This window comes from Rhincodon typus, chromosome 34 (assembly GCF_021869965.1).
Source record: "Rhincodon typus isolate 14 chromosome 34, sRhiTyp1.1, whole genome shotgun sequence".
Lineage (NCBI taxonomy): Eukaryota > Metazoa > Chordata > Chondrichthyes > Orectolobiformes > Rhincodontidae > Rhincodon > Rhincodon typus.
In genome coordinates this window covers 20602222-20619498 of record NC_063365.1, presented here as the reverse complement: position 1 = coordinate 20619498, position 17277 = coordinate 20602222, and the positions used below count along the sequence as shown (strand labels likewise).

The window sequence follows — 17277 nt, the reverse complement described above, 5'->3', positions numbered from 1 at the left end:
GCAAATCAGTGAAGTCTACTCCTCTTTAATTGCCCACAGGGGTTAGTACAAAATTCCTCTGTTCTCAAACAACTATTTTCATTTAAATTAACAGAATGTTTCACCAATTACTTTGGTACATTAGAGACAGTCAGACCTACTGGGGATGGAGAGTTATCCCATTCATTACCCCTTACGGAGGTCTCTGGATTTGGGACCATGAGTTAAATTTCTTCCTTTGAACCATTTCTAAGCAATCTGTTCGGGTATAGTATTACACACTGGAGCGGGATGGGACTTGAGCCTGGCCCTCCTAGCTCAGTGCAGCACAAGTGTCCCTAATTTCTTCCAATGGTTGTGAGAGAGCAGGAAGCAGGTGGGATTATGGTGGATTGGAGACAATTCAAATTGTATGAATTTTATTTGCCAAAGCGCTCTAGCTTGGAAGTAGGAATCTTGGGAAATGTTTCCTCCTTGGGGGCGGAGGGCTAATACAGAGGGGGTTTACATAGTTTAAGAATAAGAGATCTCACTTTTAAGACAGAGGCAAGGTGAAATTTCTTTACTCATTTTGAGCAATTTTCTTTCCTAGAATGTTTTTCCTAGAATAGTGGGGTTTTTGGGTCTTTAAATTTATTCAGACTCCGTTCGATTAATTTTGGATTGACAACAGAGTCCAGGGTTATGAAGGGGCCAGTCAGGGAGGTATAGCTACAACTAGATCAGCCCTGATCTTATTGAATGATGGGACAAGTTGGAGAGGCTGAAATGGCCTACTCCTGTCCCTAAGTTCAATGTTCCTCGGAAAACATGGGGAAAGAGAGGGTGTGCTTTCACACAATCTGGGAAGAAAGGAATCTCCCCATTCTATAACTACATATTGCTACCCATTCTCCTCAAACATAAAAAGATAAATATGGGAGATCAACCATTAACACTGTCCTGAGATGATGCCCCTTTCATCTACCTGTAAAGATTTTGGCTGGGGTGATGGCTAAGAGGATGTTTCCTTTGTGGGAGAATCTAGCCACAGTTTATAAATAAGGGGTCTCCAAACGACCATTAGATAAAAAGAGCAGAATTAGGCCATTCAGCCCATTGACTTTCTTCTGCCATTTAACCAATGTTTCTCAACCCTGTAACCTTTGATCTCCTTATTAATCATGAACCTATCTACCTCTGTTTTAAATACTCTCAATGACTTGGCCCCCACAGCCTTCTGCAGCAATGAGTTCCACAGATTCACCACCCTCTGGCGGAAGAAATTCCTACCCATCTTAGTTCTAAAAAGAGTTGTCCCTTCACTCTAAGGCTGTGCCCTCGGCCTCTCTTACTAGTGGAAACATCTTCTCCACATCCACTCTATCCAGGCCTCTCAGTATTCCGTAAGTTTCAATCCAATCCATTCAGATGAAGAGGAATTTCTTCTCGCACAGGGTCATTAATCTTTGGAATTCTCTCTCCTGTGTGGGCTGGGCATCTGCGTATATTCACGGCTGAGTTCGACAGAATTTTGCTTGACGAGGGAGTCAAGAATTGTGTGGGACAGTCAGGAAAGTGGAGTTAATGAGGTTGTTGACTTGCTCACCTAGCTGGCTTGTACTCATTCAGACATTTCGTCACCGTGCTCGGTGACATCATCAGTGAGGCCTCCGACGAAGCGATGTTGTTCTACTCCACTTGGAATTTATACTGTCCGGTCCGTTATGGTGAGGAGTGTCATTTCCGGTTTTGATCTGTATGGGTTTGCATATGGTACTGTAAATGACACTACTCACCATAACGGAGCAAATAGTATAAATTTCAAGCAGACTGGAACAACATCGCTTTATCGGAGGCTCCACTGATGATGTTACCTAGCATGGTGATGAAATGTCTGAACGAGAACAAGCCAGCTCGGCGAGCAAGTCAACAACCTCACCCTCAACCCGAGCTTCAGATCTTTGCCAAAAACTTTAAAGTGGAGTTAATACTAGAACCAGATCAGCCACAATTTAACTGATTGACAGAGTAGGCTCAATGGACCGAAAGGCCTCCTCTTGCTCAGATTCTTACATTAGGTTCTTGGATGAAATACGAACCTATCTCTTTGACCCAATGTTTGGGTCACCTGCCCTAATATTTCCTCCTTATACTCCGTGCTAATCCTTATCCAATTATACTCCTGTGACACACCCATTTAGTGTACATTGTTGTTGGTGTTGTTAGATAGTATAACTGGAATAATCAAAGAAATGGTAATGTAGCTCTCAGTGTCACCTTGAATAGCCATATACAGAGAGTGCGGATATACTGATCCATCTGTGGTGGTGGCATGGTGGTTAGCATGGCAGCCTCACAGTCATGGGGCCCAGGTTCAATCCCATCCTTGGACGAATGTCTGTATGGAGTTTGCTCCCACAGTTCAAAGACGTGTAGGTTAGGGGGATTGGCCATGCTAAATTGCCCATAATGTGCAGGCTAGATGGATTGGCCATGGGAAATGCAGGGATAGGTGGATGTGGGTGGGATGGTCTTTGGTGGGTTGACGTGGACTGGATGGGTTGAATGGCCTGCTTCCACATTGCAGAGATTCTGTGATCTGAATGGACTTGCATGATGGAACACGGGCATCTCACGTGTAGGATGTTTCCAATACCTCACATCCCTGCAGCAAGTAGATTAGCCTGCAGCCAGAGACCTACCTGTAGCCCATGAAGCAGGGCAAACCAACCTTCTCAATACTCTTTGAGTATCATTCCATACTCCTGGAGGCTTCAAGGGCTGTTTTTAACCACAGTTGCCTTATTGGTGGTTGAACCTAAATCAGAAACTTGATGCTAAAATCTTAGCTGTCATTAACATTCTAATTTAGGGCGGCACAATGGCTCAGTGGTTAGCACTGCTGCCTTGGAGCACCAGACACCCAGGTTGAATTCCACCCTCGGGTGACTGTCTGTGTGGAGTTTGCACGTTCTCCTTGTGTCTGAGTGGGTTCCCTCCGGGTGCTCTGGTTTTCTCCCACACTCCAAACATATACAGCTTAGGTGGATTGGCCATCCTAAATTGCCCATAGTGTCCAGGGATATGTAGGCTAGGTGGATTGGCCATGGGAAACACAGCATTACAGGGATAGGGTAGGGGGTCTGGGTGGGATGCTCTTTGGAGGGTCGGTGTGGACTCAATGGGCCAAATGGCCTGCTTCCACACTGTAGAGATTCTATGAATTTCTGGGTCAGAAGTTTGTGGATCCAAGTCCCACTCCCCTTTGTTTAAAAAAGGTTGTAAGGAGAAACCAGGGAACTACAGGCCTGTGAGTCTGACTTTGGTTGTGGGTGAACTGTTGGAAGTGATTATAAAAGATAGGATTTATGACATTTAGAGAGGCAAAAATTGATTAGGGACAGTCAGCATGGTTTTGTGCGAGGAAAATAGTGTCTCATAAAGTTGGTTGAGTACTTTTTTTGGAGGAAGTTAACAAAAAAATTGATGTTGGCAGAGCAGTAGACATTTGTTTACTTGGATTTTAGTAAAGTCTTCGACAAGGTTCTGCATGGTAGACTAATTGGTAAAGTTAGGTCACTTGGGATTGAGGGGGATCTTGCCAATTGGATACAAAATTGGCTTAACAGCAGGAGACAGAGAGTAATGGTGGAGGGTTGCTTTTCAGACTGGAGGCCTGTGACCAGTGGTGTTTCACAGGGATCGGTTCTGGGTCCTCTTTTGTTTGTAATTTATATAAATGATTTGGATGAGAATATAGAGGGCATGGTTAGTAAGTTTGCAGATGACACCAAAATTGGTGGCGTTGTAGACAGTGAAGAAGGTTTTCTAAGGTTACATTGGAGATCTTGATCAAATGGGTCAATGGATTGAAAAATGGCAGATGGAGTTCAATCTGGATAAACGTGAGGTATTGCACTTTGATACAACAAACAAGGGTAGGGCTTATACAATTAATGGTAGGGCCTTGGATAGTGTTGTGGAACAGAGGGACCTAGGGGTGTAGGTACATAATTCTTTGAAGTTTGCATCATATATAGACAGGATGGTTAAAAAGGTGTTTGGCATGCTTGCCTTCATTGCTCAGTCCTTTAAGCAGTGGAGTTGGAAAGTCATGTTAAGGTTGTACAGACATTAGAGAGGCCTATTCTGGAACACTGTGTCCAATTCTGGTCGCCCACTTATAGGAAGGATATTATAAAGCTGGAGGGAGTTCAGATGAGATTTACCAAGACATTGCTGGGTATCGAAGGTTGGAGTTATAAGGAAAGGCTGGACAGGTTGGGACTTTTTCCACTGGAGCATCGGAGATTAAGAGGTGACCTGATAGAAGTTTATGAAATAATGAGGTATAGGTAGAGTTAATGGGAGTTGTCTTTTTCCTAAGACGGAGAATTTCAAGACTAGGGGGCACATTAAGGTGAGAGGAGAGAGATTTAAAAAAGACATCAGAGGCAAATTTTTTTTACACAGAGGGTGGTTCGTGTGTGGAATGAACTTCCTGAGGAAGTGGTGGATGTGGGTACAATTACAACATTTAAAAGGCATTTGTCAAAATATATGAATAGGAAAGGCTCGGAGAGATATGGGCCAGGAGCAGGCAGGTGGGACTAGTTTAGTTTGGGAATATGTTCAGCATGGACTGGTTGGACCAAAGGGTCTGTTTCCATGCTGTATGACTCTATGACTCTATTATAATTCAGATCAACACTTTTATTAGATACTGCAGAAGGGCTGCATTGTTAGGGGTAATGCCTTTCTGGTGAGACTTTCATATATCTCTCTCGTCTCTGGAGAATGTAAAGGATCTAACAGTATGATTTAAAATGCAGGGCAGTTCTTGAAATGCTTATTCTGAAAGGAACATCACAACAGATTATCTCATTTGCTCCTCGTGGGGGTCCTGAATTGTGTGAATGATCTCACCCATTTCCCTCACAGACCTTACACTTTCAAAACATAAGCACTTAACTGACTATAGAGTGCTTCAGGCCATCTTAGGGTTGTGAAAGAGCATTTCTGAAGAAGGGTCTAGGCCCGAAACGTCAGCCTTCCTGCTCCTCTGATGCTGCTTGGCCTGCTATGTTCATCCAGCTCTACACCTTGTTATCTCTTATTTAAGGTTGTGAAAGATGCTTTATAAATGTAAGTCTTTTTTTTGTAAACATAAATCAAGGTTTGATAGCGTAAGCAATTTGAGATGTCTGGGAATTAATGGGAGCGTGCATTTAGTCGTCAAATGTGGCCCTAAGGATTTTTGATGTCACACGACACTTGAAAGCAAATGATTAGATAATCCTGGCCTATGGGATGGTAGGTTGTGCAAAATAATGTCTGCATGATATAGAAAATTGCAAATTTATGCAGGTGAAAGACCATTTAATTAAATTTCCTGCAGCAGCACTACACCACATACAATTAGGTTCAGACAGTAATGTAGTTCAGCAAAACCAATTAACAACTGTGTGAAATATTTTTGCTGAATGATGAACTAAGGTCACAGGAGCCTAACTCAATGGCAGAGCTCTGTTACACTGCAGTTTAAGAGCAGGGAGGTGGGGATTGTTTCTGTGCTGGTAATCCTGAACCCCAGGCTAACGTTCTGGGAGGAAATGGGCTCAAATTGCACGGCAGATGGTAAAATTTTAATGCAATAAAAGTCAGGAATTAAAGCTGTGACTTACTGATGATCATGTAACCACTGTCAATTGTTGTTGAAAAAAATCGTCGTTTCACCATATCCTTTAGGGAAAGAAATCTGCCGTCCTTCTGTGGCTGGTCTACATGTGACTCCAGACCCACTGCAATCTGGCTGACTGTTGACTGGTCAGTGTGCAATTAGGGATCGGCAATAAGTGAGAGTTTAGGCAGCAACGCTCACATCCCATGAGCTAACTTAAAAAAAAAAATCAGCTTCTGGAACAAGAGAGCACTGATTTGGAAGAGGACACATGATCCTGCAGAATAAAGCAAAGAACTGAGGATGCTGAAGACCTGAAACAAACGCAGAAAGTGCTGGAGACGCTCAGCAGGTCTGGCAGTAGGTGTGCAGACAGAAACAGAGTTAGCCTTCAGAGTCCAGTGACCCTTCTTCGAAATTCATCCAGCCCTGCACCTTGTTGTCTCGGATTCTCCAGCATCTGCAGTTCCTACTATCTCTTCTTCGAAATCAGATGTTTTACTGGATTTGAAATGCTAACTCTGTTTTTTCTCCACAGACACTACTGCTGAGCTTCTCCAGCAGTTTCTGTTTTTGATTCTGCAGAATGACCACCATGGAAGCACACCACGTTGATAATGAATTGCTTGTGAAAATGTTTAATAATTTATTGATTTGCTGACTGTAATATTAAAAAAAAATTGAGGCATCCATTTTGTTGCAAGATGTTGTTCTTATTGCTACAGTCAGGAAATATATAAATACAAAGTCATTTTACACAACACTCTTACATAACATCAGGATGTCTTAAGGTGTTTTACAGCCTGAAATGTTTGAGTAAGATCAAACTGCAATGATATGAATGACCAGTTCATCTATAGTTTTTGGTGGGTTTTTATTCTAGATAGGGGAAGAAATTTGGAAAATTCAAATACTACCACAGAAGCGCAAATGTTAAACAAACACCTCTCGGGAGGACAATCCAATTTTGCCTATGGATAGGCAATGGCCTAGTGGTATTACTGCTGGACTATTAATCCAGAGACCCAGATAATGTTCAAGTGCTGTCCACGGCAGATGGTGGAATTTGAATTCAATAAAAATCTGAAATTAAGAATCTAATGATGACCATGAATCCATTGCCGATTGTCAGGATAAACTCACTAATGTCCTTTAGGGAAGGAAACTGTCGTCCTTACCTGGTCTGGTCTATATGTGACTCCAAACCCACAGCAATGTGGTTGATTCTTAACTGCCCTCTGGACAATTAGGGGTGGGCAATAAATGCTGGTCTGGCCAGCAATGCCCTCATCCCATGAATAAATAACAAAAAAGACAAGCCTTATGGTCCAGTCATACAGTCATAGAGATGTACAGCACAGAAACAGACCCTTCAGTCCAACTCATCCATGCTAACCATATATCCTAAATTCAACTAGTCCCATTTGCCAGTATTTGGTCTATATCCCTCTCAACCCTTCCTGTTCATGTACCCAGATGCCATTTAAATGTTGTAATTGTACCAGCCTCCACCACTTCCTCTGGCAGCTCATTCCATACATGCACCATCCTTTGTGTGAAAAAGTTGCTCCTTAGGTCCCTTTTAAATCCACCCCCTCTCACCTTAAACCTCTAGTTTTGGACACCCCTATCCTGGGAAAAGACCTCGGCTATTCACCCTATCCATGTCCCTCATGATTTTATAAACCCTCTATAAGGTCACCCTCAGCCTCCGACGCTCCAGGGAAAATAGCCCCAGCCTATTTCAGCCTCTCCCTATAGCTCAAACCCTCCAAACCTGGCAACATCCTTGTAAATCTTTTCTACACCCTGCCAAGCTTCAGAACTGAATGCATCATTCCAAAAGTGGCCTAACCAATGTCCTGCACAGCTGCAGCATGACCTCCCAACACCTATATACAATGCACTGACCAATAACATAATTAAAACCACAAACTCTTGTCCACTGACCTATGCCCATTCACAAGGAGCACTAGTGCAGTGTATATCCTACAGTTTTATATTACATTCAGTTTTAGAATTATAGAATTGTTATAGCACAGACACAGGCCAATCAAAATTATGAGGGGCACGGACAGGGTAGGCCGGAAAGAACATTTTCCCTTGGTGGAGGGATCAATGACCAAGCTGCATAGATTTAGAGTAAAATGTTAGAGGGGAGATGAAGAAAACTCATTTACCCAGGGGGTAGTAGGAATCTGGAACTCACTGCCTGTAAAGGTGACAGAGAGAGAAACCCTCAAAACATTTAAGAAGTATTTAGATGTGCACTTGCAATGTTAAGGCATACGAGGCTATTGGCCAAGTGTTGCAAAAATGGGATTGAATATCTGGGTGCCTGTTTTTGTCTGACACAGACTTGATGGGCTGAATGGCCTTTTTCTGAGCTGTAGATCTCTATGGCCCATTGTGTCTGTGCTGGCTCTTAGAAAGAATAACTCACCTAGTGCGTAGTATCACCTCTTTCCAGCAGTCTTGACTAATATTTTTTTCAAATGATTGTCCAATAATTGATTTCTCAATCTTTTCTACCAATGGTAAAGTCTTCTTATACCCTCTATCCAGACCCCTCTTTATTTTAACATTTCTGTCAAACCTCCTTTCAAGGTTTAACTACATCTGTTAGAATGTTTTATGGTCATTTAAAACCTTTTAACATCTACAAAGTATTAGTGTAAACAATATCCTCTGACCCTGTGGTAATAATAGGATACTGACTCTCGTTTTGAGATTGCTGCAATAGTCTATACTATTACAGTGTATACTATACTAAACTAAATAAGGAAACCAAACCTGTACATTGAACAATCTAACCAGCTGTACCGTGCACTGACCAACATTTCCCCTTAAAACCCAACTATAAATGCACCTTGTCATTAGACGTTCTTAAACCTTTCCCAGTTGAAGGGACCCTTTTCAAATGGGTTAGGAATTACTGACCTCTCTTAGGAACTCCTTGCCACAAGCAGCTGTGAGGGTTGAGTCCTTTTGTAGATTTAAGGCTGAGATAGATAGATTTAGGATCAGGAAGGGGGTCAAGTGTTATGGAGAAAACACACATAAATAGGTGTGAGGAATGTCAGATCAGTCATGATCCTGTTTGAAGTAACTCCACAAAGGCCTGTATCGTGTCACCAAGTCACCCTTTATTTACACGTTCACAGTACATGACACTGATCCAGCTCTCTCACAGTGAACAGAACCTCTGACACTCCTGTTTTTATCTGACAGCCAGGGCTCCCTGATTGGACCAGGCTAAACAGCCCCAATCAAGGAACTCATATTCTACGCTGACCTTGTTACAATCACTACACTATTGAACAGTAGAGGAGGCTCGAAGGGCTGAATGGCCTATTCCTGTCCCTGTTGCTTATGGTCTCTCATGTCCAAACCATTAGAATAATTATGATCTCAACAAGTGTAAAGAGTGAGGCCAACTGTGTGGGTTCAATTCCTGCACCAGCTGAGATTACCCTGAAGGACTCTCCTTCTCACCCTCTCCCCTTCTTCAAAGACATAGTGACCCTCAGGTTAAACCACCACCAGTCATCTCTCTGTACTAGAGAGCAGTATTGCCAACAACTACTCCCCATCAGTTCTCTTGCAACTGGGACAAAGGCACCACATTGTGCACTTCGCACGGCATGTATCTATCACCTTCTGTCATATTTCTGCTCCCTCCTGTAAAGTTTCTCGTCCGACACCAAACCACCGATTTAGCTCACAGTTGTGGGTGGGATCTCACTGTGCGCCTGGTAGCTGCTGCACTGACAGGCTACAAAAGCGATTTACTACAAGTGAAAAGTACTGTAGGGGTCGAGTCTGTATGTGTGAGTGCGTGAGAGTGTCTGTATCTGCGTGTGAGTGAGAGTGCGCCAGGGTGAGAGTGCGTGTGTGTGTGTGAGAGTGCGTGTGAGAGTGCGTGCGTGTGCAGGTGTCTGTGTGTTTGAGAGAGTGTGTGTGTGTGTGTGTGTGTGTGAGAGAGTGTGAGTGTGAGTGTGTATCTGTATGTATGTGTCTGCGTCTGTCTGTGTTTCTGTACATGTGAGTGTGAGAGTGTGTAAGTGTCTTTGCGAGTGCATGTGTGAGAGCGTGTGCCTCTGTGTGTGTGTGAGTGAGAGTGCATCTGTCTGTGTCTGTGTCTCTGAATGTGTGTGAGTGTGTGAGAGTGTGAGAGTCTCTGTACATGTGAGTGCGTGAGCGAGTGTGTGTGAGTGTATGCGTGCGTGTGAGTGCATGCTTGAGTGTGTGTGTGTCAGTGTGTCTGTGTGTATCTGTGTCTGTGTCTCTGTACGTGTGTGTGTATACGTGAGTGTATGCATGAGTGTGTGAGCCGGTGTCTGTGTCTCCGTACATGTGAGAGTGTGTGAGCGAGAGTGCGTGTCTGAGACTGTGCGAGTCTGAGACTGTGCGAGTCTGAGTGAGTGAGAGCATGTGAGTGCATGTGTCTGTGTGTGTTTCCGTGTGTGTATCTGTGTCTGTCTGTGTCTCTGTACACGTGAGTGTATGTGTGAGAGTGTGAGTGTGTGTGTGAGGGTGAGTGTCTGCGAGTGCGTGTGCGAGTGCATGCAAGAGAGAGAGAGAGAGTGAGAGTGTGTGCGAGTGTGAGTGCATGCCTGTGTGTGTGTGTGTATGTGTGTTTGCGTTAGTGTGTGTGTGTGTGTGTGTGTGTCTGTGTCCGCGTCTCTGTACCTGTGAGTGTGTGAGCGTTTGTGTGAGTGAGTCAGTGCGTGTGTGTGAGTGCGTGCGTGCGAGTGCGTGCGTGTGCATGTGCGTGAGTACGTGTGCATGAGTGTGTGCAAGTGCATGTGTGTGAGTGAGTGTGAATGTGTGAGTACACAATGAAAAGCAGGAGGTACTGAGGATCAGTGAGACCTTGGTGTGAATGTCCACAGATCATTGAAGGCGACAGGACAAGAGGATAAAGGTGGTTAGAAAGGCATATGGGATACTTGAACAGATGAGCAGGGAGGTTATAATGGAGCTGTATATTATATTAACTAGACCAAGGCAGAGTACTGTGTGAAGCTCTGGTCGCCACACCCTACGAAAGATGTGATTATACTGGAGAGGGTGTAGAAGGGATTCACCAGGATGATGACTGGGCTACAGTAATTCAGCTATGAAGAGAAACTAGATAAACTGGGGATTTTTCTTTAGAGCAGAGGTGGCTGATGGGAGACCTAATTGAGATGAACAAAATTATGAGGGGCATTGATTGGGTAGATAGGAAAAAGGTTTTCCCTTAGTGGGGTCAATAAGCAGGAGAACATAGATTCTACTTGCTGGCCAGGAGGTTTAGAGAGAGGTAAGGAAGATAGTTTTCACCCAGAGGATGGTAGGTATCTGGAACTTAATGGCTGATAGAGTGGTACAGGTGGGAACCAGCACAACATTTTAGATGAACACTTGAGACGTTATAGAACACAAGGCTACAACAGACCAAATGCTGAGAAATGGGATTAGAGTAGCTAGGTGTTTAATGGCCGATGCAGACACGATGGGCCGAAGGGTCTCTTTCCACTCTGTAAAACTTATGATTCTTTCAAATGTTGTATTACAGATCATAACGACGCACTGTGTGAAAGAAATTCACTGTATCTCCCCTCTTGATCTTTTACTCATTTTCTGCAGTGAATAAATGTACATCCATTAGATTTGGCCAGGATGTGGGATATTCAACAAAACTCCAGGCTGGTGCAGAATATCCCACAAGCAGCATTAAAACAAAATCTGGGAATTCTCTCAGTTTGGCTGGCTGATGTTCCATCCTCAATTGATACCACCAGAAACTGTCATTAGTCATTCACCTTATGGCTCTTGGTGGGATTTCGCTGTGTGCAAAGCAACAGCCTTGTTTGCTTAACGACTCAACGTCAAAGTAACCTACCCCTTGGGATGTTAAAGACAGGAAAGGCTGGTATATAAATGCAGCTTTATTTCAGTGAAACACAACCACTGACATAATGAAAACCAATCTAAAGGAAGGTCATACCGAACTCGAAACTCAAACTCTTTTCCTCGCTCCACAGATGCTGCCAGACCTGTGAGGTTCTCCAGCACTTTCCATTCTTAATACAACCACATGGTTATCATTTTCACCTTGGGGAATATTGTATTTTGGAGATGATGTCTCAGCTGCCCATTATGAAGCGTTCCTCGTTAAAAGTTCAAGCAACAATATCTGAGAGATTTATAATGTGCGGCTGCATGTTTTACCCTCCCACTCCAGTCACTAAAGTTTGTGGACTGACTCCAAAATACAGTGAATAGTTTTTGTCCCTTAACTCAGGAAAGATATACTGGCATTGGAGGCAGTCCAGAGAAGGTTCACTTGTTTGATCCTGGTTGTGGAGGGATTATCTTAAGAGGAAAGAGGTTGAGTAGGTTGGGCCAGTACTAACTCAAATTCAGAAGAATTTGAAGCAACCTTTTGGAAACATAAAAGATTATCAGAGGAATTGACAGGATAGATGCAGCAAGGTTGTTTCTCTTTGTGAGGGAGTCCAGGAGCAGGCAGCATCATCTCAAAACAAAGGCGTCACCAACTTAAGACAAAAGATGCAGAGGAATTTCTTCTCTCAGAGGATAGGGAATCTATAGAATTCTTTACCACGTGGATGCTGAGTCATTAAGTATATTCAAGGCTGAGATAGATTTTTAAATCAATAAGGGAGTCAAGGGTTGTAAGGCAAAGGCAGGGAAGTGGAGTTGAGCATTATCAGATCAGCTGGGATCTCATTGAATGGTGAAGGAGTTCAAGGGGCTGAATGGCCTACTTCTGCTCCTACGTTTTATGGTCTGCTGGCCTTCAGAGATCTCAAACAATTCTTTGAAATGCCTTGTTGCAATCGGATTGTTCCGTAGCTTTAGCAGAAGCAAAGTTTCCTCAGAGCCAGCCAAGCACATCTCTGCATTTTTACTAAGCACCACTACTTGAGAGTTGAAATTAATTGTTGATATTTATATACCAGGAGTGTCACTGACGTTTTTCCATTCACTCCTTTAATCAAAGAAGACTTACATTTATATAATTCCTTTCACGATCCCAGAATGTCCCAAAGCACAGTCAATAATAATGAAGCATAGCCTCACGCAATATTGGAAAGGCAATTGTTAATATAGATACAGACAAATTTCTCAAAAAGCAATGGGATAACAATCAGATTATTTGCGTGGGTTCGGGGAAGAGTCATAATGCACTCAAAACATTAACGCTGTTTCTCTCTGCACAGACCTGCCGAGTCTCTCCAGCAATTTCTGTTATTATTTCAGATTTGTAGCATCTTAAGTTATCACCTTTATTAATGTTGGTTGAAGGATAATTATTTGCAGGGGCACTAGGAAGATAGCCCCCTCTTTTCCTCAAGTAGAAGATGTGCCTGTGACGACAAAGAGGCTGTACCTCCAACAATGCAGCACTCCCTTGGTACTTACTAGGGATTCAACCCAGATTCTGTGTTTAAGTACGTGGAGTGGGACTTAAACACAAAATCTTCTGTTGTGATGTGAGGTTGCTTTTGCCGATAGCTAATGGAACCGCAAATGCATTAGATGTAGTCTGTTAAAATAGTGGGTGGGAGAATTTCACAGAAATTAGTTAAGTGTTCCTCCACCAATATCTGTTCCCGTAATTTCTAAGCTTATGTCATTATCACTGATCTTGGCTGCTCTGGGAATAACACTGTCAAAACGATTTGTAGGATAAGTGCTTTGCAGCCAAGCTACTTTCATTTAGCATCGCTTCTGATGTGCAACTAATTGCAGCCGGTTGTTTGTGTGGGTCATAGCTGGAAGGGGTCCTGCAGGGAGGGGAATGGGTGTAGGAAGTGGAAAGCTGTCCCTGTACTTGTAATGCAATACATCACTATCACAGTCACTCGAACATTATTATGCTGCCCACATTTCAAACATTCTTAATTGGCTGCAAAGGTGATGAGTATCACAAATGATTCAATTAAGAATAACTTAATGTTTCTTATTTTATTTAATGTTTCTGCAACAGTTTCACAGTCAAAGTCGCTGCTCCGAAAGCTTGTGATTTTAAATAAACCAGTTGGACTATAACCTGGTGTCGTGTGACTTCTGACCTTGTCCACCCCAGTCCAACACCAGCACCTCCACATCACATCAATAACTGGGCAGACGATCACTATTCACTCAGATCCTTTCAGAAGCCAAAGGTTTCCCAGCCTCTGCAATATTTTCAGTGTGATTGTGCGTCAAAGTAGTTTATATGCACCCAGCATAGGGATGTGTTGCACAGTCTTACAGTGTGCCAAAACATTTCCACTGGGCATTAATCACCATTGGGGCGGGGATTTGTGAAGCTGTACAGTGGTGTCTGCATGCAAAAGGGGGATGATTGTTTTCAATGCACCCAGCAATACCCGTCACTACGCTGTGTGCATCTCTGCTCCCTGCATGCAGCAAACAATTTCAGCACATTCCAGAAAGCAGAACTGCATCTCCGAGTTAGCAACCGAGGATCAAAGTGAGAATATAAAATTTGAATGAAGGAAAGGCCATACACTCCAATGAAGTGCCTTCATTTACACTCTGTATATCTGACTCAATTCCTTCCCACTTGACAGATTGAAACTCTCTTCCTAATTACTAAGTGATTTAAACAGATCAATTGACATCTACATAACTATTAAACCCCTTTCCTAAATGGACTATTGACCCAGTTCCCTTTCCAAGGTGTCAAGTGATCCAGAATCAACAACCCCTTCCTATCTGTTTCCTCCACATGCACTGTCTCTGATCCCACACCTTGGCGTTTCAGAGTTCCAGAATGCACAGCATCTCTGGGGAGATCTTGCCACCGATATTAAACTTGCAACTGAACATCTCAAAGGTGTTCTGTTTATTCATTATCACTTGGTTGTTTGTGGGAACTTGCTGTGCCCAAATCGTCTACCTCGTTTCCCTACAACAGTGACTACAGTTCAAAACTAAAGTACTCCATTGGCTGGAAAGTGGCAAACCTGAAACGTTGAATGGTGCTATATAAATTCAAGAGTTTTCTTTTCAGAAAATTACCTGCTTAACCTTTTCCAGATGGTGACAGGATCCAACCTGTTTGATGAGCTGTGATGGCGTGTGTTACAGTTCATTCAGGGTTGGTGTTGCTGTGACAACATGCATATTTTGGAGCTATAGATAGCGATGGTACAGACTCCAACTACCATTCTCTATCACAGAAGGCTGTAGAGGGCAAGTCACTGATTATATTCAACATAAAGATAGATTTTTTTAGATTTTAAGACCATAAGATATAGGTTCAGAATTAGGCTATTTGGCCTATTGAGTCTGTTCCACCATTCAATCATGACTGATATGTTTCTCTGACACAGTCTCCTGCCTTCTCCCCATAATCCTTGATCCCCTTACTAATCAAGAACCCCTCCATGTTGGTCTTAAATCCTCTCAATAGCTCGGCCTCCAGAGCCTTCTGAGCTCCACAGACTAACTACTCTCTGGTTGAAGAAATTGCTCCTCATCTCAGTTCTAAAGGGTCATCCCTTCACTCGGAGGGTATACCCACAGGTCCTGGTCTCTCCTACTAGTGGAGATATCTTCTCCACATCCAATCTATCCAGGGCTTTCAGCATTCTGTAAGTTTCAATGAAATCCCCCCCAATCTTCTAAACTCCATCGAGTACAGATCCAGAGTCCTCAATCACTCATCCTACGACAAGTCCTTTACCTCCAGGATCCATTCCTGTGGAGTGTCTCTTCACCCTGTCCAAAGCCAGCACATCTTTTCTTACATATGGAGGCCAAAACTGCTCACAATATTCCAAATGCGGTCTCATCTGAGCCTTATACAGCCTCAGCAGTACATATCCGCTCTTGTAAGGGCATTAAAGGTATGAGGAGAAAACAGGAATTTGGATTGAGATAGAGGATCATATTATATGAATCATGATCATATTGAATGGTGGAACAGGCTTAAAGGGCTGAATGGTCTACTCCTGTTCATAGTTTCTATGTTTCATTCCATCACCTGCCTGACTCCTACCACTTGCTCATTGGTGTGTGCTTAGCTGCTTAAGCAGACGTTCCTCAGCCATCCAGTCTTGAGTTTGGGGCTCGAGCCCAGAGGGAGAATCACTGAACGTCCTGTACTACAAGCTGGGCCAGCAAGGTCAGTCACCATAGCTACAGAAAAGGGGCAACATCTCAGCTCAGACCTTCACCGCAAAGATGACGTGAAACACACAGGCGGTCTTTTCTCCAAAAGGATGCTCAGTCCAGCTTTTTCAGCTGATTCTAGAGCGGAGGCTGGCTGAAATATTCCACAACACAGTACGAGAGGGAGCTGCCAATTGGAGCAAAAAGACCAGTGCGTATCAGATATGTCACCAATCTCCATTCTTGAAAGATCTACCTCATCGTACACAACTGCTACTCCCAACAAGACAATGCCTACTGATGACCTACTTAAAACACTCAGCCATCCTCATTCAAGGTTTTCCTTTCCTAACTACTTTCTTTTTTAAAAAGAGAAATAAATAAGACTAACTGTTTATTAAGCACATTTAGGAGATGCAGTATGGCTAGGACCAGACCCTTGGATAGATAATATGTTTTTGAATAGTAGTTAACCTGTCCGCCTGTTAACCGAAATGGCTGGGCTCATTAACCCTTTCATTGAGGTTGGGGTTTAATTCTCTTCAGGGGCTGGCGGGGGGTGGAAGGTTGAGAAGAGGTGTCATTGCAGATTTCACCCGGAGGCAAAAGAAAATGTTTGTTTTCTCTCTCTCCCTTCCTCAGAACACGTCAGAACAGATAATAATGAACTGACTGAAGCTACAAACATTCAATCCAACCTGTATAACCCTATTGGCAGACGACAAATTGACAGCCAGTTCGATTTGAAGACTGTTAACAATTTACCCCGGGCTCCCTCCACAACGAGACCCCCTGCATATATCCTGTATTTAATGGTACAATGTACAACCCTCTCCCTGAAACGACAGGTGAATGCATACACGCATGGAATATTGTTGCACGTCCAAAATAATTACAATTCCACCATTTATTCTTTCTCTAATGAGTTTCCCCTCCAGCTAAATTCATCCGCTCTTCAAATCATTGTCATTTGCAATTATTTTCTGAGCATCTTTTTTTTAAAATATAAATTTAATGGTAATAGCGGGTCAGTTTTCCTGGTCCCTATCAGTGGGGTTGATTGAAATTCCAAATGGAACACTCACGTCTCTGAAGCGGTTCCAGTCTTTGATCTGCCGGCTGTACTGAGAGACTCCAGACAGCCATTGCTCATCCTCCAGGAAATTGCCCTTATTGCCCCCTTTCTCGGGATTGTCCTTGTCCACTGCCCCGGCCAGCAGCAGAGGGATCAGCAGAAAGTTCAGTGGCTTCAGCATTCTCCGAGGCCTAAGTGATGCGACTGGTCCCGCAGGTTGGTCGCTGTGAAATGCGAGCTGATTATATCGGCGACTGTGTCCCCACCCCCTCGCTCTCTCTAATCTGAGACTGTGCGAGCCTGCGCCACATTATATACAGCATCCATACCACACTCACACACACACTAGTAGGTACACACACACACACACACACACAGAAGGTACACAGAGATACACACAAACACTGGTAGGTACACACAC

The 17277-nt window shown here is 43.4% G+C and overlaps 1 protein-coding gene across 2 annotated transcripts in view; it reads right to left on the bottom strand.

The window, feature by feature from the left end:
- The window catches only part of spock2 (SPARC (osteonectin), cwcv and kazal like domains proteoglycan 2), a 75609-nt gene extending 58538 nt beyond the window's left edge, over nucleotides 1–17071 (bottom strand). For both annotated transcript variants that reach the window (XM_048616349.1, XM_048616350.1), the window contains exon 1: nucleotides 16867–17071. In XM_048616349.1, the coding sequence (XP_048472306.1) occupies nucleotides 16867–17037 (171 nt within the window). In that variant the 5' untranslated portion in view covers nucleotides 17038–17071. The remainder of the gene's footprint in view (nucleotides 1–16866) is intronic.
- Between the last annotated feature and the right edge of the window lie 206 nt (nucleotides 17072–17277).